The 24,430-nt window shown below is 41.3% G+C and overlaps 2 protein-coding genes across 6 annotated transcripts in view; one reads left to right on the forward strand and one right to left on the reverse strand.

Moving 5' to 3' along the window:
* Positions 1-87: 87 nt before the first annotated feature.
* On the forward strand, positions 88-19,594 carry zzz3 (zinc finger, ZZ-type containing 3). Of its 5 annotated transcripts, none has more exons than XM_042427598.1 (12): positions 88-194; positions 5,832-7,695; positions 10,402-10,540; positions 11,576-11,723; positions 11,883-11,995; positions 12,649-12,720; positions 13,507-13,608; positions 14,070-14,165; positions 14,376-14,525; positions 15,856-15,990; positions 16,836-16,936; positions 17,835-19,594. In XM_042427598.1, the coding sequence occupies exons 2-12, from the start codon at positions 5,897-5,899 to the stop codon at positions 17,977-17,979; spliced, it is 3,000 nt and encodes a 999-aa protein (XP_042283532.1). In that variant the 5' UTR covers positions 88-194; positions 5,832-5,896; the 3' UTR covers positions 17,980-19,594. The 5 variants fall into 5 exon arrangements, with proteins under 5 accessions (XP_042283532.1, XP_042283533.1, XP_042283536.1 ...); XM_042427599.1 differs by lacking the exon at positions 88-194 and adding an exon at positions 259-672; XM_042427602.1 differs by lacking the exon at positions 88-194 and adding an exon at positions 759-777 and having other exon boundaries at positions 11,576-11,724; positions 11,884-11,995.
* Positions 19,595-21,246: 1,652 nt separating this feature from the next.
* Positions 21,247-24,430, reverse strand: part of ak5 (adenylate kinase 5) — a 99,922-nt gene continuing 96,738 nt past the window's right edge. Inside the window, exons 13-14 of the mRNA XM_042429036.1 lie at positions 23,783-23,977; positions 21,247-22,065 (exon numbers count right to left, since the gene is read on the reverse strand). Coding sequence (XP_042284970.1) covers positions 21,991-22,065; positions 23,783-23,977 — 270 coding nt within the window. The 3' untranslated portion in view covers positions 21,247-21,990. The remainder of the gene's footprint in view (positions 22,066-23,782; positions 23,978-24,430) is intronic.

The raw sequence follows: 24,430 nt of genomic DNA on the forward strand, positions 1-24,430 counted from the left end.
AATAAACATCGGCCATCACTTAAATGTGGTACCCCGAGAATCTGTGACTGATTGCACTCTTGGCAGGGGACAAAAATGTACAGTATAGTGTTGCATTTTGACGAGCGCGGCTGAATCGGCTCACACACCCCGACTAGTTGACTGGGTTGAAAACATGGCTGCGGCCGAACGTGCAGCAAATTTACGGAAGTGAGGTATGTGTAAAATCTTGAGCTACAAAAGCTATTTTAGAAGTGAGCCTCCAGTTTTGGTGCTTTTCGTAAAGACAGTGATAAAAAACCTGAGTTTATTAGCCCACCAAAAAATGTCTTAAGACCGGCATTGTTTGCAGTAAATGAATACATCGGCAAAGTTGTGCGCGGAACAATCAGCTAGCATTCGGCTGCTGCGGCTAGCCGTAGCTGCTAACTGGTTATAAATTACCGTTATATCACTTGGCTGCTAACTATGCTACTCATGTCTGTAAGCAGCAGCTGGGATATAAACTTCTGCGAAACATAATGTTAGCTGCTATTTATTTCACATGTATACAATGTCTTTCTGCTGGACGTAACGTGTGTAGCAGTTGTCGAGCTAGCAAGCTAGCATGTCCCCAATATTACTAACGTTAAAGGGGCTAACATGGAGCTAACATGGAGCTACATCGCAGATAGCCGAGAAGAACCAGCGAAGGTAACGTTAGTTAACTTGGCCAACTAGTTAGTCGTTCAGAGGAAAAAAAACAACTATCTCGGTTAGACTGGTGTGTACTTGTTCACTGGGTGTCATGGGAAACGTGTAAGGCAGCTAATATTTACATTTCACTGGTGCAACAGTCTGCAATTTGTGTCTGAAGCGTTAATGTGTTAGATTTAGCTTTGAGGAGCTAACGGTAAGTTAGTTTGCTCAGGTTAGCCCGCTACACAGCAAGCTAGGTCAAGCCAACGGTCGCTTGGAAGTTGGTTCGTGCTAACGTGTGTAGCCTGCTGCCCGGCTCCGTCAAACACCGGGGGTTGTATGGCTTGAACGTGTCGCTGATTCAAGTTTTAATCGTGAACTTTATGAGTTCACCTGCTGCAAACTAATGTTAACTTAACCGGCTGCACGTGCGGCTTCAGCGCGGTCTAGTGTCGGTGGTTAACGGCTTCCTCGCGCCTCCAACTTTTGTCGGCACTGAGCTCGCGGCAGATGATTAGCTGGGATGTTGGGATTTGAGCGAGTCTCCTCGGTATGTATACCAACACCGCTTCGTGGATGTTTTTGTTGCCAGTAGGCCCTGTGGAAGTGTTGAACTACAGGTCAGCAACGCAGATGAACAGTCCAACACGACGGTAAAGCAACACGCCGCTTGTCTGTTTATCTTTTAAAACAATTTTCTCAACATAAGCTCACAGTTACGGACGTTAGCTTAGCTGGTTTACCAACAATAGCCTCCACACTTTGCTTGTTGTGTGTGTGTGTGTGTGTGTTTATTTATGCACAGTTGGACTTTACAGCTTTAAAATCTCCTGGAAGCCTGTTTGTGTCTGTGTTTGCCAACAACCCATATTTGTAGGTCCTGATCTGTCATGGTAATAGTAATGTAATCAGCACGTGTTAACATAACTTCACAACCAAACATGCGCTTTAGAGAAGAACAGGAAGTGGGTTGATTGAGAATTTACAGACACACATGGGTTTTGTCTCTGCAGCGGCACTGACTGATAACATATTCCCGACTTTGACACTTTAAAAATGTGTGGTTAAAATGCTGCCTGTGAGCACAAGTTGTTATTCTCTAACATAGTCAGGTTCAGTGGCTATACATAGCAGTATTTTATGTTAAGAGTTGAATAAATCAAAACCCTAGTACTGCAAATGTTAAATTAGTATGTGCACATGTGCTGAGATGTTCCTCCAAACAGAGGGAGTACTTTAATCTCTCTAGTATTTATTCACGAGAAGTTACCATAATTAAATGCTTAAGTGGCTTAAATATAACCTCAGAAATATGTGCAACTGTTCCTCTGATCCATAATACAGCTGTGTTTTAATGTGATATACCTATTAACAGTAGATAAAGAACATGTAAAATCTTAGCTGGGCATCCCAGGGTCAAGCCCTTAAGTCAAATGGTGAGCTGTGGGTCTAAAGCAAGGCTTCCCAACCTTTTTGGCTTTGTGACCCTTTTTAAAATGAAGCAATGTGTACTTGCGACCCCTCGTCTGAGGTTATGGCCCTAGTGTTGACATGAGTTATAAGCAGCAGTTCAAGCAAAGAGTGCCTTTTTTCCATATTAGACAGCTTGCTTTGAAGGACTTCTAGAGGCCCAACGATTTGAAAGCATCCATTATTTCATGAAGGGAAAAAAACAAAAATGAAAGAAAGTCAGAAAAAATAATCATGAATTCCTCCAATCCTCTTGTGACCCCTTAATTAATTTTTCCTCCAGATTTATCTTTTCCATGCTTGTAAACACTGGTTTAAAATGCATCTGTTTAAGAATTCATAGTATGCATGCATTGGGGAACTAATGTTGAGGCATGTAGGTGGTTGCTAATTCACCTATGTTCAACAGCCAAGGACACCCATGTCACATTAAAGTATTTATGAAATAATTTACTCTCAAAAAGAAAGTTATTGCGTAACTACTTTGTAACAGTGCAGACCATAAAAAAATAAACAATCCCACGCACTGTCTTTACTACTTCTGCTCCTTTTGTTTTTACGACATTCCAGTCATAACTCCTCCATCAGGTGTGGTTTACATGAGCAGGAGCCTGTTTTTAGATAGTAGTCTTATTAACAAAGTAATGACAACTTACTGTGCGTTGTTTCATGGGTACAAAACTCATATTTCCAAGAGGCACCTGCAGGCAACAGTAGTTTATTCTATATTAATTATTAATTGAGGCCTTTCCATCTATACCAACTACATGTTAATTATCGGGGCAGTAAAGTGTGAGCAAAATTTTCACATGGTTATTTAGCGAAACTGTAATCCTAATAATATTGAAGTAGTGATTAGTTTTCTAGTTTTTTGAGAGCAGGTCAGATGAGCAGGCAGGCTTAATTAGTTTTGTCGTGTTGAGTCTAAGGGTGAGTGCTCAGTCTGAATAACCTGCCCCCTCTGTTTTTCTTTCTTTCTCTCTCTTATTTTATGCATGGACAAATCACATTAGCTTTCTCAGCTGGAGTCTTTAGTGGAGTGTGAGTAATATGTGCATGTGGTAGTAGTGCATATTGTTCCAGGTGACTATGATGTAGGATCCCTGAAGGAGTATTATCAAAATGTATTTGTAGCTAAGATAGCCTTTGGATTTGATGTTGCTATGTTAGCTCAGTATAGGAAAGGGAGGGATTGTCTCAGGAAAGGCAACAAGGAGCTTTTAAATGAGTTTTGACAGAGGTCGGTCCACAGACTGATGCACTGGGAATTCATGTAAATGAACATCATGACTACAATGTTAATTGATGCAATCGTTTCTCTCCTTTACAACAGACTGCAGTGTGTCTTCTGTGGAGGACACCACTGAGATCATTTCTCCCTGCATGTCACTTTAAAACGACCTTTACCGAGTCACGTTTTTATTGTCCTCTGTTGTTAGATTTATTAGTTGAAGCTGTGATTTCTTGTCGTCTTGAGGATACTTCAGCGGCAAGTTTTTGTGTGTGTGTGTTGATTGGGAATGGGGGGATTTTTCCAACCAGGGCAGGAAAAAATCTTTTTTGTCCACCAGCTGTTATTCTCAAAATGTTCCCTCTACTTTTATTAATTACTGTAAAGTTTACATGCACACACATAATTTAATTATCATGAATACGTAGATTAAGACTAAGGTATGTACATGGTTTACAAACATTCAATTTAACCACTAAAATTTGTTTGATTGTGGGATCAATATCTGGAAAATGGAGGAACTTTATTTGCGTTTATTCACATGGATGAATTTCCAAAGCAACCTTAATATAAGTTCTGTTGTTATTTGTAATATGAAAGCTACTTCGTCATTCAAGGACAGTCAGCAACATATTGCTTTGCATCTACTTAACTACGTGACATTTATGCTGCTGTATGTGTGGTATCAAAATACTGAGAGAAACCAGAATAAGATCACTGTACATATCTATTAATGATCAGTGTGTATATAAGGTGGATGAGTGACTCTGCTCTTTTAATCAAGTTATGTTTACCCCTCTCTAAAACCCACGATCTGACATTCACACTCATTTAATACTGTTGGCCAGGTGTATGGAGGGGAGAAAGGAGCCAGAGTTTGAACTTCTCTTGAACTATTTTTGTCACTTTTCATGTGAACATGCAAGTGCAACACTATGAATGTCTTCCTGGTGAGACTGTCTGAAAATGTGCGCTGCTACTCCCCATTTTAATACAATATTGTATCTCATCTCCCTCTATGGGTGCTGGTTTTTCACTCTGCCTTTGAGCGTCCGTTTTGGACAACTATAAACAATTCAATTTTAATTTCAAGTGTTCAGACAACAAGCTGTAGTAACTAGTTATTTTGTAGCATAACCTGACTCTGAATGATAATAATTATTTAATGTAATCATGATAAGATAAACTGGTTAGGGTGTTGACATAGTGAAATAATCATGGATTGTCTGACCTAGATTGCAGTTGAATTGTTAGTGCATGAAGATTGTACTCTATCTATGAAACTGATCATTTTATATAGAATAAGATATCCAAGATTGACATCTTATTTATGGCTGGCAGCATTTGGCTGGTGTTCATTTTACAGTTTGCATTGTAAGCGAGGATTTCTTTTTTGTAGTTCATCTGCAGGATTCCGCAGCAACACACAGAGCGAATTTGGGATGGCTTTGTTGTTGTGTAAATTGTGTCAGGAAGTTAATCGTCATGTCCTAAGCTTCTATGGTTGTCCACACTCTGATCCTCTCAGCCTTGTGTAGGAGTCTCGTTGTCGGAGCATTTCAGTTTTTATATGTTTTGATAAGTTGCAGAGGGATTGCAGTCTCATGGTCCTCCAGCACACCTGTCATAACGAGATAAACAGCCTACGGCGCATGATGACAAATCAATGTCTGCAGTCTTATCTCTAATGAATTGGAAGTAAGAATTACAAGGTAGCTTCTCTGTCAGAAATCAGTCAGCCAGAAAACTATATTTATTCTTTGTGTGACAAAATAAGAGATAATGTGATAAAAACAAATTAAAAATAAAATAAGTGATAATGATAAAAAAAATAATGATGAAGAGAAGATAAATATGCCCTCATTAATATACACATTCTGTATATAATAATTTTAGTGCAGTTAAAAAAATCAACTGCTTGCCAGCTTTTGGGATTTTCACTACTTTAAGGTGCTCGCTGCACTGGAGTCACCTTTATCAAAGCACATACAGATGAGCCTCAATGCTGTCACATTTGTGAGTTGTCTGAAGAGATTTTGTGACTGGTCATTTAGGCTAGGTGGATGATCTGACATTATTTCCTGTTTTGTCTTCTGCCAGCGTAAAATCTCACACCTTTTTACATGTATTTCTTATGTACAGACCTGTGATAAGACATCTGGTTTTGCCTGTGGACAGAAGGTGTTGCTTAGCTACAATGACAGGAGAAATCAATACCCCTTTGGTGTGAGCTGAGAAATGACCCGAGCGGTATTTAACAAGGGCCTTTTTGGTGGACGCTTTTGTTTGAAATACATCTTAGGGTACAGTTCCTGGATTTGTTTTTAGCTTGGCTGGCCAGCGAAAACAATCAAACCTAAAACCCTTGGAACATTAGTGCTGCGGTGTATTCACTGAGCTGTAAAGGTTTACAGTATTCAGTGATTATACTGCCTTAATGAAGTGCATCTATGTGTTTGTGTGTGTTTTCCAGGTGCCCACATTCTGCTGCAGAGGAGAGAGCACCAGGATGAGGAGACTGTAGGCACCCGCCGTAGTATGGCCGCGTCCCGTTCTTCGCGCGTCACAAGGTCATCAGTGGGGCTCAATGGATTGGATGAGAACTTTTGTGGTCGAACCCTCAGGAACCGCAGCATCGCCCAGCCGGAGGAGACCTCCGTGTCTCCGCTACCCAGGGCCCGTTCGCCCAAGAAGAAGCAGGACGCCAAGCAGGAGTCGAAGCAGGACGCCAAGCAGGAGTCGAAGCAGGACGCCAAGCAGGAGTCGAAGCAAGACGCTAAACAGGACGCCAAGCACGAGTCGAAGCAGGACGACAAACAGGAGTCGAAGCAAGACGCTAAACAGGACGCCAAGCAGGAGTCAAGGCAGGACACCAAACAGGAGTCAAAGCAAGATGCTAAACAGGACACCAAGCATGATACAAAGCAGGACACTGAGCAGGATGGCCAGCAGCAGGCCTCATTGCAGGGAAAGTTAACTGACTCAAATGCTTCTGCAGCTGAGGCAGAGCAATGGACCAGCTCCAGGAAGCGGGGTGTGTCCTGTTTGGAAAAAGACAATAGTCCTGAGAAGTCCGAGAACTGTGATAGAGGGAAGGGGGCGCAGGATGCCTCTCCTCAAATTAAAAGGGCCAAGCGATGCTCCCGCTCTGGAGAGTCTCAGGGACACGAGGAGGACCCTGAGCTTCTGAAATCTGAAAGTCCGGTCTCTGTCCCAGAGCCTAGCAAGGACAACAGTAGTGAAGAACTTTCCAGCCAAAACTCTGCTAACACAGCTCCTGCCTCACCAGTCCTCAGTAAAGAGGAAGGTGAGCTGACAGGGGGGACGGCAGAGGATGGTCATGTGGAGTGTGACGGGGCAGCTCAGCCCCCAAACGCTCACAAGGCCTCTAATGGACTCAGAGAGAATAAAACAGAGGAACCTAGCACACTCACTGAAGAGCCAAGTGCAAATCCCGCCTCTGCCACCAACTGCCCGTCGCTGCTCAACGGTAGTCAGACGGGGGCTCCCTCATCCCCTGACCCCGCTGTGCCTTGTAGAAACTCTGGCCCTGTGCAGATGGAGGTCCCTGGCTCAGGGGAATCGTCAGCCTCATCTGCTCCGACGTTTGAGGCTGTTCCAGAGGATCCTGTCCCTGAGTTGGTCGTGGCCAAGGAGCAGGAGGTGGAGGAGGTGGAGGTCGATGTGGTGGGGGACCCCTTGTGTCTGGCCCACGAGGAGCAGGTGACGGAGAGCGAGAGCGATACCAACGGCCGGCCGCTAACACCAGTGCAGGAAGCTGCTGCCTCCACCTCCTCCACCACCACCAACAACAACATGAACAGTAGTCCAATCAACAACAACAACAACAGCAACTCAGGAGAAACTACACCCCCACTAGCAACAACCCCCTCCCCCACAGAGCCAGGGTGTAACCCCTCAATATCCAGCACGCCCCCCTCTTTCACAGAGCTCTATGAACACAGATACACCCTGCGGACTTCACCCAGGAGGGCTGCCACTGGTGGCAAAGCTTCCTCCTCCAAGCCCAGCTCTCCTCCTAGAGACAATGGTCCCTTGAGGGAGGAGGGGGAGGTGGTGGTAGGGCTGGAGGAGGACTGCCCCATGGCGGAGGAACCTGCTCCCTCAGACTCTTTGGGCCCCTCCAGTGAGGAGCCGGTGTCCATGGATCCTGGAGACAGGGCAGGTGGTGAGGACGGTGGGCCTGTGGAGGGAAAAGAGGCCGAGAGCAGCAAGGAGCTGACACGCAGCCAGGCGGCTGAGGAGGAGGAGGAAGAGGAGGAGCCAGACGTTTATTACTTTGAGTCTGACCACCTGGCTCTTAAACACAACAAAGAGTATGTGGGAGCTCCCCGGGGGATTCTGCTCTCTCCTCATCTTTTGTTGAAGTTGCTCTCACACATGTTGGTCACTATATTCTGTGATCATTGCGTTACTTCTGGTCTGTGGTTTCGAATAAACCAGAAATGCACTTGAGTTGATGAGGATTTGTAGCTGCTAAGAGTTTTCTGATATGTTGTGTATGTATGTAACATTGAATACCCTCAAGAATCTTTCAATTTAGTCTTATTCAAGGTTTAATCCGTAGGAGAATCAGTTTTATTGTGTCCAAAAACATCATTGGTTCCCAACCTTTTTGGCTGATGTCTGTTTAAATGAAGCAGTGTCTGGTTGCAACCTCTCCTCATTGGCTGAATGAGTAGTGTGAGCAGTTAAATCAAAGAGTAATTTTCTCCTCTATACATCAGATTGTTTAATTTGAATAACTCTTAAGGCCTGAAGAGGTAAACTTTTCAGTATTTCACAGGAAACAAGCAGATATTAAAGAAAAAACAGAAAAAAATTCTTAATTTTAATCACAGACCAATATATTTCTTCTTTCCTGTTGTCATATATTATCTCACAGCCGCTCAGATTTATCTTACAATCCTTTGATTGCTGACAATCTTGTTCTGATAAATGGAAAAATAACCTAATCCTGGCTATGACCTAAAGGTTTTTTTTTTTTTGTCAGCAGACACACCCAGCCCTTAATTCCGAAAACAGATGGCAGGAAACATTGAACTGGCATATAAGCTTATCTGGGTTTTCACCATGTTTAATTATATCTGTTGTTTTCAGAGTCATTTGTCAGTTATTATGGGAATATTGGTGAGCCTCTAAGTAGATCTCCTGTCTTATTATGTAGGTTTTATCTGTTTTTTTTATTTCATTTCCACCTTCAATCTGGCGCTGTGATTGTGTGTATTAGCTGCCAATTGTCAGATTTCCAAAGGGAGATTGGATGTTAAAATTACAATGCTGATTGTATCTGCTCTCTCTCCCTTTTTTTTCTCAGTAAGTTGAGTTGTTATAGAGGAAAATAATTTCTCTGTGTTGAGCTGTATTCTTAGTTTTGATGTCAGTTGTCATGCAGGACTGGATATCTGTGTTGTTGGACAGGTCCCATGCTGCGCTCAGTCAGGCTCTGCTAACCGCACTGTGTCAGGTCAGCTGATTTCACGATGCATCTTCATAGGAGGAGGGGCACCGGACTTTAGGGGCTTAGAGACATCATCAGCTGAGGTCTCTTTTTGTCTTTGTCACTAGTATTGGTGAATGTTTCAAATTTGGCTAATGGCTTTAGAATAAGATTTCACAGCTCTCGTATTGCAAGATAATTCGATCAAGTTTCAGTGACATGCCAAGGTTTGGTTGTGCTGAGTAAGAGGAATCTTTTGAAGGCTCAGATCAATGCAGCGAGGAGTCATTTTTAGGGAAGCATGACTAGGCGGTTTTGGGGTGTTTTAATATGGAAAATTGACACTGACATGATTGATGTTTATACAGAACATCTTGTATTTGCATCTTACAGCTTTGTGGATTTTGAGAGCGTTCCCTTCGCTCCTATCTTGTTAAGTTTTCAAGCCCCAATCCTTGATTATAAGGCATTGAGTTCACAACACTATTGTCCTGGACAGCTTTTCATTTGGCACCAGTTTTTGTAATGGTACACCAGGCTTGTCCCTGGACACCTGGAGGGAGTCCAGAGTGTTGAGAAGCAGAGCCAAGTCCTCCTCATCCCCCAAACAGATTAATGCACAGATCATCTGTTCATCTGAGGAAGTCAACATGCTTGCTGCTTTCTTTTACAGAAATCTCACACTTAAATCAGAATCTCGCTGTTGTACAGGAAATATACAGTAGTATGTTTTGGTGCCAGTATCGCAGAGAAAGATTTACAGCTTGCATTCTGTAACTAATGAAGGGATATGAGGTTAAACACAGTTGACTTGTCTGAATGTTTTGCTTGTAGGATTTTTAAACCACCGACAGCTGTTGAATAAATTGTGTCCCGCGCATTGATTTTCATTCATGTCCTGTTAGGGGAGATTGATCCACTCTGCTTCACTGAGCACCTGCATTAGGTTATAGTCATGTAGGATGCTGTCACATTCCTGTCGATTCCTCCAGCTCTGCTCACACTGTAAGGTCTTTGAGTCAGTACCACACTTAGTCATTGACAGCTCAGTTTGCAGTTCTCCTGTTGCCCCAGAGGGTGTAAGTGGAAAGGTCAGACTTGTACAGCTCTGAAGTGCTCCTCAAGCACTGCAAAACCCAGTTGTTTGACATGCAAAGATTTTGATATTTGCTATGAAATCTGAGTGATGATGTGCACAGTTATAAATCAGACCAGTGTTTTAATGTATTTTCTCTTACCGCTTAAATTAGTTCTTGATGGCCAGACTAGAAAAGTAACTCCAAATGTGCTAGGTATCCGCCAAAGTGGCTGCTTGGACAAGATCATGTTTGCATAATTTCCAGAGAATGTCAAGAATTACTAGCACACACAAACACCTTTTTTTATTATACTTCATTATATATTATTTTCAAATTTGATGGAAAGGTCTGGAGAATGCCTTGTGTTTGGTTTCTCAGCACCGTGAATGAATTATGCATGGTCTGGGGTCTAAAAGTTTGATGCACTGCAGCATTGCAAGTTTGAGGTTAAATAATGTAAGCAGTCCCTTCCTTCCACTCTTGTCTAACCTTGCTTCCCTCAGTTATCAGAGGCTGCTGCAGACCATTGGAGTTCTGGAGGCCCAGCGCACACAGGCCATCCTGGACTTGGAGACTTTGGCACGTCACCAGAGGGAGGCACTCGCCGATCCCATCAGCTTTGTGGAGCAGCTGCAGAAAAGGGTAACAAAAATACAAACCTGTGTTCTTGATACACTGAAATGCACAACAGAAAAGTGTATTTTGTATTTTTTTATGTTTTAATTTGTGCAACAAACACCTTAACTGAATGAGTTGCTTAAAACTGCAAATACACTGTGGAGGTTTTAAGTTTGGTCTGTTACAATGCATCAAGTCCTCTCTGAGACATTGTGCTCAAGATCTTGTTTTTAGTTTTTGCCTGAGGGTTACCTTGCTGGTTGAGATGTTGCTGAATAAATATTTGGGAGCCTGTTATATTCAGTGTGCAGATTGCTATTCATTTTCCACTGTATGACTCAGCAACACTTTGCCCTGCACCTGCACACATCTAGGGTTGGATGTGCTCAATATCCATCTTTTCTACTTGCAAGTCAATAAATAAACTTATGCAATCAGGAAATTGTGGCCACTAAATAAAATCAGAACATCTGCTTCAGAAGCCTAAATCAAGCACCCACATAAAAATGGTATTGTTTACTTGTGGGCGTATCTAATTTTATTCACATGGAGTATGAAATTGTGCATGCAAAAATGAAAACGAGGTTGTGAAATTATCTGGTGAAACCTTTTGTTTCAGCTCAACCTCCACAACAAACAACTGTCAATCCCCTCTCTTGAGGGGGACCTGCACATACCTGCAGGTCCCCCTCAAGAGAGGGGATTGTAGGGGATTGAGGGGACTGACCTGCACATTGTATTCTATTGAATAGGAATCACTAAAAAGTCCCTGTTCCCAGAGCTAAAGGTTAAGAAGGACAAACCTGTAAAAAAAATCTTTACAATTTTTGCTGGATTGAATTATCAAGGACTGGATTTAAAAGCAATGTGATCACAACATAAGTATTAGCATCACAAAAGTAGAAAATGTCCCAAAACATATAAGCATGTCTGACTTTGTTTGTTGGTCTCTCATCTGCCGTTTATTTTCTTGCCTTGTCGAAGTAAAATTAATAGAGTTTATAAATTTACTTGCAGATTAAAAAAAAGATTGTGACACTCGATTCTGGTCATCCTCAGGTGAATCTAGGTTTGCCGTGTCCCCAGCGAGTCGTCCAGGTCCCTGACATTGCGTGGGAGCAGTACACCTCAGGCCTCGGCGATTTTGAGAGAGAGTTCTGCGACAAAAAACGCAAAACCAGGCGGCTAAAGCTGATCTTTGACCAAGGCACGTATAAATTCAGGAATGACAGTGAATTCATTTAATTTATATAAGTTATTTGTTGTTTATCTTGGAGAATATCCTGTTTCAAAATGAACACAAAAGAGACTCTTCTGCTATTTTACAGTCTTAAAAATACCAATTCTGCTCATCTCCTCACTTCAGGTTTACCACTTCGACCAAAAAGTCCTGTGGAGCCCAAGAAGGAAGGCGAATCCTCCACCATGTACTCCTCTCTGCCCACTAGTGACGCCCCAGAGAACGGCAGGCAAACGCAGGTATGCCTCAGCCTCCTTACTAAAATAATCTGTACGACACACACAAGCTGGAGCTGTCGTCACAGCTGTGATTGTCTCCCAGGATATCATTAGTGCAGATGCAGCTACAGCCGCTCCGAACTGTAGCTGGTGAGTCACCGCTCTCCTGCAGGTTGCCCTACAAATCATCAGGTTATTACCATTTTCCTCAGCCTGGCCCCCTCCAACCTCATCTCCCCCATCCGTGCTTCTTGACATAGTTAAGAATGCAGCACATGTGAGCACCAAAGACAGTATCTATGGAAACGTGAGGAGCTGCCTCTCTCACACACTCTGATTATGTCTTATTTTGCCTGTTATATGTGCGTGTGTATGTGTCTGCGCTTTAAGCACCAAGCCAACAACTCTTTGATTATTTCTGTTGCTCTCTCTGTTTATTTTGTGCGAGCCCATTTGCATTCTCAGACTTGACTGAGTCAAAGAGTTGCTGTTTTCTGCGTCTTCCCAATGACACATCTCCAGTCACATTTGACAGCCGGGCTTTCTCTGTCAAACTGACGGATTCAGAGTGCCAAGTGGTTCATATGTACGGATCTCCTCAAATGTCAGAGTGCCTATTATTTTTGTACCATGTCAGTCTTTTAACATGCCTGTCACTGGTGTTTTCTTTACAGATGATCAGGGGGAGGATTTGTCATTCAAACAAGCCTGACACATTTAACCAGCTGTGGACTGTGGAGGAACAGGTAAGTAGCAAGAGTGGAAGATGTTGTACTATATGTCAACAGCCAAATGAATAAACAAGTATGTGCAGGAACAGTGATAATACTCTTCACTATTGAATAATCTGCATATTTTTACAATTAAGCGATTCATCGATTGGTGTAGAACATGGCAGAAAATAGTGAAAAGCCCATTAGAATTTCCCAGAGCCAGAGGTGATGTATTGGTTTTGCTTGTTTTGTTCCACAAGCCGTCCAAAACCACTAAATATGCAATTTACGATCCTAGAAGACTGAGCAAACTTGCAAACAGTCACATCTGAGGAGCTGGAACCAGTTTCTGCATTTTTACTGAGAAAAATGACTTAAATGATTGATTATGAAAATACTTATAATTAGTTTGCCAAGTAATCAACTTATTGTTTCAGGTCTAATCGGTATAGAAACATTTAAAATTTTATTGTAGATATAAAAAGTTTAATTTCATGGCACCATTTCTCACTTTGATTTTTGGGGAAAAGAATCAATTTATTATTAAATGTATGTAATATACATACTACATACTCTAATACTTGGGAAACAAATACATATATTTTACAAGCACTGAAATGTGCTCATCTGTGTTACCAACCTTCTCCAAAGGCAGTTTCTGAGTGTTGGATATAAGGTTTGTAATAAAAGCATAGTAGATATATATTAAACACTAACTTACCAATGTTGACTATTGTCAATTGTGCAGTAAAGAAATCTGCATTTGTCTGTAATTAGTTTTTACCTGATGTTTTGTATTTTGTATTTTTTATTTTTTAGAAAAAACTGGAGCAGCTTCTTGTTAAGTTCCCTCCGGAGGAAGTGGAGTCCAGACGATGGCAGAAGATTGCAGATGAACTCGGCAATCGAACAGCAAAACAGGTGACAAAGAGAGATTCAGGGCTAACTACAAAAAATGATACTTGTGTGATGCACTCTAATTACCAGCTTCTTTCAGATTTATTTGAATCAAAAAAGTGTAAAAACACAACAAGAAATTGCAGAATTTGCTGCTAAGACTTGCAGAAAGAAAGCAACAAATTTAAACATGACCTACGCCTGACAAAAACTGTCTTCGCTGACATTGACTGTTTCCAGTGAAACAACATATTTTTTTGGTTGTCTGTGAACCAGTTGACCTGTCTTGTGTTTGACAAATCTAGCTGTCTTTACTATGGAAACAGACTGTAAAATTGCCCGAGTGTACACACTGACTTGTGTGATAACTGCACTCACTGCAAGAACCTGGATGATAGATGTGCATGACCTCAATTACCTTAAGCAGCTGTTCCTCAGTTTTCAGAAATCATTAACAGAGCCATTTTCCTGTTAAAACATTCCAGGTTGCCAGTAGGGTTCAAAAGTACTTCATCAAACTGACAAAAGCTGGTATCCCTGTGCCTGGAAGAACACCCAACCTGTGCATGTACACTAAAAAGGTAACTCTTACCTTGTTTACTGAAGCGTGTAACCGCACTGAATTACTAATCTCATGAAAATGAGTGGTTTTCCTCATGAATGTGTTTTTGTGTACTTGGAAAAGTGCTTTTACATTTGAATGTAGTAAAAGTTGTTGCATTTATTTCCATAAGAAACAATGGTACAACTTTAATGAAATGCCCTCGCAACCATACGTGTTTGTTCCTCAGGCATCCAGTAAGAGGCAGCATCACCTTAACAAGCACCTGTACCGGCCGTCCACTTTCCTGACCTCCTATGAGCCTCCGGTCTACATGGACGAAGACGACGAGCGGTCGGCATATTACAGCAGCATGCAGGACCCTTCTGCTGATGATTCGGTCAGTTCTCCCTCTTTGTATTTCTCTGTTTCTCTCTGTGCAATAATTTCCTGAAAGCCACGGCATATTTTTTTTTCATAATTTTCAAAAAGTGCACTTATTTTTGCACACCCAACTCCCATTTATTTGGCCTGGGAGGTTATGACTGATCACATCCACTTTACTTTTCTGTGTCACTGATCATCAACCAGACTGTGGCACTTTACTGCTTAATTAAGCAAATCACAAGCTTGCATCTCCTCCTTCTCTCTCTCTCTCTCACCGCCCACAGTCGTACACACTCTTTCTCCCGTAATCAGTCACCTGTAAGATGTATACTGATGAAAGCTGAATTTTATGTGCATTTATACCTAGACTAGTTCATTTGAATATGTTTCAGACAAGGTGAAACAAACTGCGTCTGTGCTCCCCGCTTTTATCACTTACAACTCCTTTCCTGTGACAGGCTGTCCCTCTCTCTCTTTCTTAACTGCATTTTAACACTTTTGGATGAAATGAAGCTTTTGCCTCTTGATCATGTGTGTCTACTTTTTTTTTTTTCCCCTCACTCCAATCAGGGCAGTGTGTACTATTGAGAACAGTTAAATCAGAGCAGACGCTCGCTGTTATCCAGGCGCTGACATTTTCTTTCTTTCCCTTTGATGGCAGTAACCTTTAAGTAAAACCGGGTCGCCGTGGCCTGCTGAGAACACAGGCTGCCGGCTCCACCAGCGCGTTAACAAAACCTCTGACACCGCCGGTATAAAGTAAAGTCATAAAGGTGTTGCCAGCATGGGCCACAATAATTCCCCACTTCACCAGGTTGTCCTTTACTTTGGCCGTGTCCGTAGGATGGAATGGAAATCCGCTGAGGCCAAACGTGTCTGCAGCTAAGCAAGATTCTCACAAAGCCAATTCACGTCAAAACCCAGAAGTCTGATAGTTTTTCTGAAAATTAAGCTGCACCTTTAAACTTTTACCACCTATGAAATTTCCCTCCCAACAGGCTGGAGCTAGCAGAGAGATTCTGTGTCTTTTTGAAGGACACAGAGGTTATCACTTGTGTACTTTCAGCTGAAAGACAATCTCTGCTTACAACAACACTGCTGCTCAAACAGAAGAAAAACTAGATTGGTGTTTATGGATAATTTTCTCTTGTTTATCTAATTTAGTCTGATCAATAATGGCAGCAAATTTGCGTGTAGGCTATAAAACATCGAGAGAATATCCCTGTCAGATGGGATCCCTGGAGTTATGTAGAGATATTTTGTCTGCAGATGTCCTGATGCCTATCAGTTATCTCCTCTGTCCTTTACTTTGTGTGTGTGTGTATGTGTGTGTGCCTTCCCAGGATGAAGAGGGAATACCTGTGGAGTTTAGAAATTTGCCAGAGTACAAAGAGCTTTTGGAGCTGAAGCGGCTGAAAAAACAGAAGCTCCAGGAGATCCAGGAGGATAAGGTCGGGGTTCGGCATGTAGGATACAAGGTGAAGCATCTGCATTAGTTTACACTTAATTTTATCTGCATGTGGGATAATAAAATCACATTATGAGTTAGAGGGATTGTACACTGATCAACAGGTACGCAGTCCACCCTAATTTCAAACGATGTATTAATTCTAACAGTGTTATGATTCTGTAGTATGTTCAAACTGGCAAGTGTACTTAAAAATGGCAGAACTGCTCAGGTTTTTAGCAGTATTGTCCTACAAATAACAGTGCACAATAAAACAATAAAAGTGAAGGAGGCTGGCAAGGACATCGTGACATTTTCAGATTTTAAATTGGCAAAGTAAAAGTAAAGAACATCGTGCTCAACCAAAAATAAAAGTTCAAAGCACAAAAAAGGGTTTGCATACCGAATCTGTTATATTTTTCCTTTTATTTAGTTTTCTTCATCTAACTTGAGCACAGATGTTTCGGCTCTGCCTTGTTCAGTTTGCTTCCACTGTGCTTAAGTTTGACAAAGGAAACTAAATAAATGGAACAAAGTAACTGATGTGAATGCATCAACTCTTTTTTTTGTGCTTTGAGATTTTAAATTGGGAAGAACATGTTACTGCAGTTGCTTCTTGATTTGACATTTGTAATATCAGCAGTAGTGAATAGTGTAGCATTTCATTTTGACAGTATTAGTATTATATTTTGTAGTTTTGGTATTAGTGTGGAATTTGGGCTCTTTGTGTCAGTCAGAAGACATTCAAGTGTGTTGATCCATTCAGGAACAACATTTTTTTTCTATCATAGTTTCAGTAGTTGTCAGCTGTTGATTTTGCATCACTGAGTTGTGAAGCTTATTTTGTGTGTGTGTGTGTGCATGTGTTGTGTGCAGTGTGATGTCTGCGGCATGGAGCCTATCCAGGGAGTGCGGTGGCACTGTCAGGATTGTCCGCAGGACAGCTCGGTTGATTTCTGCTCCAACTGTTCCGACTGGTGAGACCCTCCACCTCTGTCATGAGAGTTAAATTGTCATATTCAGCTTCTTAGTTGACCAAAATGATAATTTTATATTTATATATATACACAATGTGACTATATTCATTTGCAAACCATCTGAGATTTTTCTATAGCGTTTATACTGTGGTAGCTACCTTTTAATATCTATGGGTAATGTTGTAAATGATGGTGTGACTGTGTTATTGTAATATAGAATTTTGAGTTTTGCATCAATGTGTTAATGGACCTTTTTATTTTTCATGTATTTCATGAACTTGATTAGCCAAAGACAGACATTCCTGTCTGAATATTTTGTGCATAAACAGTTTTTAATATCTTTTCCAGAAAAGATATAATAAAAATATTCTCACAGTATATATTAATATTATGATATAGTCTGTTTACTTATTTTAAGAGCTTTTGTCTTTAGCCTTTGTTCAGTCTATATATCATTTTGTCAGGGCAAACTTCTGTTCAGGCTTTTAAGCAGTAAACACTGAGCTGTGAAAAGGTTTGAGAAGAAGAAGAAAAAATAATTTAAAGTGACATTTAACTATCAGCACTGAAACCTGGTTATAAAATTGGCTTCAGTATCAAAAAAGTCAAAGCTATCTCTACTTTTTAAATGTCAAAGTGTTTATCAGCACATTTAATGATTTTATTTGGAACATTTGTATGACACTTAAAATGCTTTAGTTTTTATTATTCTTGAGTTATTAATCTAACATGTGCTGATAACCTGGCCTGGTCAGCAGCAGGTATTGAAGTCAAATCGCTCAGCTACTCTGTTCTCTGACATTTATGACTTAATCCTTCTTGACTACAAAATCGTTAGACTGCCAAGACGTCGGCTTTTTACACTCGGTGACAGTTTCTCTTTTTTGTCTTCTACCAGCTTGTTCAAGACAGAGACCCACAAGCCTAACCACCACCTGGAACCGGTGTACCAGCCAGAAACCTTTCTGGACAGGGACTACTGCCTGCCACAGAGCGCAGGCTACAACTACCTGGACCCTAACTACTTCCCAGCCAACAGATGACAGGGTCCCAGGCGCCCCTAGCTCCAGGCTCTCTCCACATATCCCACAGGCCACTCTGTGCATGGCTCCATCCTCCAAGTCCAAGATAACCGCTTAACCCGCCGCCAGGCAGGAAGGCCAGCAGGCAGGCAGACAGCCAGGGGCCTCAGAGCAGACCACAGTGCTGCTGGTGGGGGGCTGTTGGTAAACTGGCCTCCCTGACTCGAGCAAAGGGCGGCCATGTTGGTTCCTCAGAACAAGGTGGCCCCCGCTCCACCTCAGCCAGGTTAATCAAAGGATCTGTGATTTGAAATGATACACTATTTTTAAAAACAAAGAAAAAAAAAACAAACAAAAAAAAAAACAGAAGGCACACCGACATTCCCGAGCTCTGTGACTCCAGGAGGGCTGTCCCTGTTCCCCCCCCCCCCCCCCCCGTCGCCTTCCAGTTACCTCCCTGTGCTGCTTTGAAACTGGAGAACTGATGATCAGTCTGGTGAAGCATCACCTAATGGAGATATGTGGTTGACCAGTGTGTCATAGTGGACTGTGAAGTCATCAACTGAGATACACATAGGTGGTTTGTATGTGTGTATGTGGTCTCCGTGTTATGCAAGAGTGAAAAATGTTCTAGCTAGGTATCTGTAGATTGAGTATTTATGAGCCGCACGTCCTCAGCGGGCTGCTGCGAGAGAAGTTAGGCGGTGTGGAACTTGATGCCGAGGCCGGTGTGTTTTTTGGTTGCAGACTGTAGGAAGTTCTGCTGATCCAGATGACGTTCTGCAGACAGACCTGTATGTGTTCAACGGATTGTGCGCCATGTTTTTTTTTTTTTTTTTTTTTTTAAAGCATGGAGCCAAATCCCCACCACTGTCACACAACGCTGCTCTCTACCCCTCACCTTTCAAACACACACACACACACACACACACACACACAGACAGACAGATGCACACTTTCATCTCTTTTTTCTTTTCCCTTTGCTCTCTCCACTAAAACATGTCTAACAACGAAGCACTACAGCATGGAGAGCAAATGTTTTTTGAAGGCAGGCGAATGAGAACGAATGGAAAATACACAAGACTGTGTTTTTGTTTTTTTTCTCCTCCCCCAATGTGTGCCGTTATTGATCATGTTGAGTGTACAAGTATATGGTGAAAAGTAGCCAGCGCTAGTTGCTGTGTGCCATTTTTAAAAAAAAAAAAAAAAAAAAAGAAATTGTTTTTGGGGGTAATTCCACCTCTGAACTCAGCCACAACTTCTCCCTTCCTGCGTGGCGCCATCGACCCTCATTGTCCTACATTACTGATCAGTCATCATGCCTCTAGATCTTCTTTAATTTTGCAGTTCACTTTAAAGGTCCATTTAAAAGATTGTATTTTTATTAATCTATTTAAAAAGTGAATTGAGGTAGTGGTTGGTGCCTCCACAGTGGAACAACCCACACAATTTTATACACATAGATTTTGTTGTGCTTGAGTAGACACCATTTTGTATGGTTTTCGTCTCCTTCCCTCACCCCCTTTTCCCTGCTTCAATATCTGTGTATAACAGTCTGTTCTTATGTAAAAAAAAATAATAATGTAAAAAAAAAAATGCTAGAGGAGAACCGTGGAAATAAAAATATGTGCAAATAGTGTTTCTATACCTGTGGTTCCTGTATTATTATTCCTCACAGTCACTTCAACATCACTCTACAGGTGAGCAGTTTAAAGCTAAAACATTTAGATTAGCTGAGCAAAAGTAGTAAAAATTCTCTGGTGTGAGGTTTTTCTGTTTTAGACTCTGAAACTCATAGATTGCTGTCAGTTTATAGGCCAAACGATTAAGTGGTTAATCATAAAAAACACATTAATCAATAATAATTGGTAGTTTCAGCCCCGAATCAGTCGTAGCTTAAAATATTTAATGTAGATGAATTAATTAATAATTAATGAATTAATAATGTAGATGTAGAGTGTTGACTTGTTTTCATTTAGAATAACTGAAGTTGAATGGAGCAGTATGGAGGACCACAAGTGTCATGGAAATAGTAATAAAGCTAATTGATTATCTAATTGTACAATAAAAACAGGAATTAATAATTTATTTACAAATTAATTAATCCATAAATACATAGACTAGATTACAAAGTAATTCATTATCTGATATTTTAATTATTTTATTTCTGTGAGACTTGTGGTCCTCCGTAACCAGCTCAGTAACTAATGATTAATTTGTTTTCAATTCATCACTTGATAATATAAAATGTCAGTTAAGTTAAAAAAAAAAAAAGGTCTGAGAGTCCAAAGTGGCGTTTCAGTTTGTGTCTAACCAACAGTCAACAAATCCAAAAATACTGAATTTAGTCAAAAATTGAGAAAAAAAAAGGAAATTCTCACATTTGAGAAACTGGAATCCATAAATGTGGATCTTCGGCTTCAAAACTGTTAACAAATCTGCTAATAAATCATTTCAGCAGCTTAATGTACTCTGCAGTAAAATTATATTTCCCCAATGAAGATGTTAAAATTAAGATTGATCATGTGATCACTATCTGAAGTAGGTTTACTGCAGTTTTAAAACTGGTTTTAACCAGGCAGCTTCAAGAATTATACTTAATAACTCTTAATAACGCTTTGCAAGAATCTGTGAAGCAGATATTAACAGGAGAGTTTTTAATCACCTGTCAAGACTTTCTGATGTGCAAGAACTTTGTTGTAATTGTTCTCATTAATTACACATCAAAAGTAACAAGACACTGAAAACACTTTGACAGAATAATGTCAGACTGGCTGCTTTGGGTTTGAAGAGAAACAATGAAAGACAGAATATTTATCACCTTTTTTGCCTCTTGAAACAAGAGAAACAGACTTTTTTTTATTTGGTTTTTTCCAATTGTGCTGTTAAAGATGATTTTTTCTTTTTAATAGAATGAAAAGCAATCTGAAGTCAGGAAGATGTGAAAATGTTCAATGTTTTCTACATTTTTGTGTAACTTGTGACCATCAGCGGTCACTTCAAACAGACCCGCGTTTCCTCTGCGCCACCAGCTGCTGCAGTTAAAGGTCACTTTGCTGATGTTGGATCCGTCAACAGGACACATGAATAACCTCTTTGTGCATTTTACATGAGGGTCCGGATCCTTTTCTCCTTCTGTCACCTTTCATATAATTATTGTTCCTCTTTGTTAAGAGCTTCTCACCAGCAGATGGGGCTATCAGATCAGCTGTGATCATTTCCCATCCTCTCTCTCTGTCTCTCACACACACATACACACAAAACACCAAAACACACACTGAAAAATACTCCATTTAGCAAATGCACTGGCTTTATTGAATGTTAAATACCAGACTCAAACAACCTGTACGATGAGCTCGGAAACATACAAATGCAATATTCGTAAATACTCTTTTTCTGCTTTTTAGTTAATGCTCAAAAGGCAGTTAAGCTTGATTGTAATTCTTGCATGCTTGTTACAATATAAAGCACGATGCTGTGCCGGAGAGCATGAACTCACACGCACTCAACACACACACATACACACACTGACATTTTCACTTTCCAGCGAGGCGAGAACTCTCTCTCAGTTCCTCGGGGGAAATGGAGATATTTCCCCCCACATTTAGCTAGAAACATGCTCTCAGTCACAGCAGGGAATGCTATTTTCTCAGTACAGTTATCTGCCTCGGTCCGGCAGTTGGCAGCATATATTGAGGTCAATGTAAGAGAGAGAGAGAGAGATAAAGAGAGAGAGAGACAATGCAAGTAGGTGAAGCAGACAACCGGGCGCTTCGTCATTGTCAAAAGCAGAAAGAGGTTTCACTGATTGCTGGGAACATCAGGTGGGACATGCATACCACTGGAGTTCAATGAGCGTACTGTATGTCAGGTGCAGGTTATGAGGGCGAGTCTCCTCGGAGTGATACGGCAGAGAGAGGGAGGGAGAGAGAGAGAGAGAGAGAGGGGGGGTCTTTACAGGTGGACCTCCAGGACAGCAGAATATGTTGGTGGGGGTGGGGGGGTGGGGTTGCGGTGTGGAGGTTGTAGTAATCAGAAGGTTGAACAGGAATCCGTCGCCTGGCAGATCTGGGCGAACACTTCCTCCGGCGACCTCTCGGCATCAATCTGCAGACGGAGAGACAAACCGGTTGAGACGAGGCCTTTCGAAAGCCATCAGAGTCTTAACGTGCACGTCTTGGGGGACAGCAGTCTGCTGCGGCGCAACCTCCGCGAGCTCACAGCAGACTGATGACCTCAATACCTGTGGTGACATTTAAGCACACACACACACATACGCACACACACTCCGACACCTGATGTGGCATTTAAACGTTCAAAACAGCTCATTTTAAAAGAACAGTTCGCCCCCAAGAACAGAGTCTGCGATTATCCACTCACCCTCGTGTCAGTGTAAACGTCATCGGACGTCAGTGAAGTGTGTGCTTAGCCTTCCCTCACTACTGTAGTTAACGGCAACATCTATCTAGTCTCTGAGATAGAGATTACCACTGACTGTAGTAACTGTTTTTTGTGTAAAAGCTTGGAAAAGAGGGCTGATTATGCACAAACTTGATATGTTCATTTTTAACCATGACTCCAGGGATGTCAGTGGTTTGTTGGTCCGCTGCTTTGGTCCAGACTGAAATATCTCAACATGTATCGGATGGATTGCCATGAAATTTTATACACACATCCACGATCCTCAGAATATGAATCTTACTGACTTTTGGAGACGTCCTGATTTTTCCTCTGGCGCCACCATGAGAACATTTGTGGCTCAGATTGAAATATCTGAACAACTATTGAATAAATGACTATGAAAGTTTGTACAGATGTTCATGTTTTCTTCTAGCGTCGCCATGACGTTGACATTTTTGAATGAAAAATCTCACCATCTGGATAATGATAATAGCTTCATTTGTATAAGCTCCTTTCATACATGAAATGCAGCTCAAGGTACTTCCTATAAATCACATTAAAAATCAAGGCACTTAAATCAAAGGTTGCAAACAAGCAGTAGGGTTTCATCTTTCTTCTCCTGACTTTTCATCTAGCGTCAAAATTTGTCCAATACTTTGTTTTAGTACCAAAAACCACCTGCAAACCTTTTTCCCATCAGCCTCTGCTGTATTTTGTGTATAGTTCTAATTAACAAATGCTCTAAACTAAGATAGATAACATGGTAACCACCGTTAGCATGCTAGTGTGACCATAGTACAGCCTCACAGAGCCCGTAGCATTGCTGTAGACTCTTTGACTATAGCATTTCTTAGTTTGTGTAATCCCATGCAGGCATTTTTGTATGCACAAAACTATTAAAAACTTAATTGTAATGCATTATATTCCTTTAAACAGCTCATGAAACCTGATTTAAGTCACATTTGTACTATGGGTCCATCATTATTTGCTATATTTTATTTAGCAATCTCATCATACGCACACTTAAGTTTCTATCTTCTTACAGAATGATGTACAAAAATTATGGGAGCTATTGAGGTAAATATTGGGTGACTTTGGACCCAGAATGCATCTGTTTGAGTCCCAAAATAAGATGTTTTTATCTTTTATCTGCACACAAGGTAAAAAAGGACTTTGTAGAAATGTGTTTTAAGTTTAACTCTTAAATGGAGTTTTGAATGAGATTAATTGGGTATAAATAATAAGTTAATTCTCATTTGAGTGGAGAATTGTTCCTCTGAGAGCAGTAAGCCTCGGTGGGAATTGAAGTCCTAACCTTTAGAGTTAAGTCTGATGCTCCACATCATCGATTTGCACAGGAAAAACATTCACACACACTCACACTCACACACACACACAATCTCTTTTTAACAGACAATCTTACCGTGTGCAGAAGCCTCCTGCGTTCATAGTGAGCTACCACCGGCTGGCTGTCGCTGTGAAAGCTCTCAGCCCTCTGGTACTGGTCTCTGTCTGATGCGGGATGGAAGCTGGAGCTGGATCTCCCGCGGCATTGCAGACGACTGGACATGGTGTCCGGTGAGCAGTTCAGCAGGAGAACTGTGCCCGGATCCCCCATCTGACACACGACACAGAGAGAGGAAAGTTAGCAACAAGTCCAGCTGACAGCAGTGAAACATCTGTCCTGTTCAGAGATGTGATTGTAGGTTTTCTCTGCTCCGATAAAGTTCTTTCAATAAACAGTAAATGTCACTGTTCTATCTGTGTCAGCGTGTCTGTAAACTGTCACTTTACACCAGTAAAAATAGACATTTCTGCCCATTTTGTTTAACTGGCCTTAGCAAATCATTGTCTTTCTGAACACGTCATTTCTTTTTGTCTTGCGACCCCGTTTTCTACCATTATTTCCAGACTTTTTGGTTGTTCTGGTTAAACTCCTGCATCAACACTATGAGTCACATTTAATTAACGTTTTCACGCTGATGTCAGCGCTGCCTGTCAAACGCATCAAATGAGTCGACCGTTTCTTCTCCTTCTGTCTTCTCTCCGCATTTTACACTCATTTAACATC

This window comes from Thunnus maccoyii, chromosome 12, assembly GCF_910596095.1.
Source record: "Thunnus maccoyii chromosome 12, fThuMac1.1, whole genome shotgun sequence".
NCBI classification, from domain to species: Eukaryota; Metazoa; Chordata; class Actinopteri; order Scombriformes; family Scombridae; genus Thunnus; species Thunnus maccoyii.

Coding starts and splice junctions, on each gene's coding strand:
- zzz3 (XM_042427598.1), top strand. CDS start 5,897: ATGGCCGCGTCCCGTTCTTCGCGCGTCACAAGGTCATCAGTGGGGCTC. Junction 10,541..11,575: donor TGGAGCAGCTGCAGAAAAGG/GTAACAAAAATA, acceptor GGTCATCCTCAG/GTGAATCTAGGTTTGCCGTG. Junction 13,609..14,069: donor GCAATCGAACAGCAAAACAG/GTGACAAAGAGA, acceptor AAAACATTCCAG/GTTGCCAGTAGGGTTCAAAA.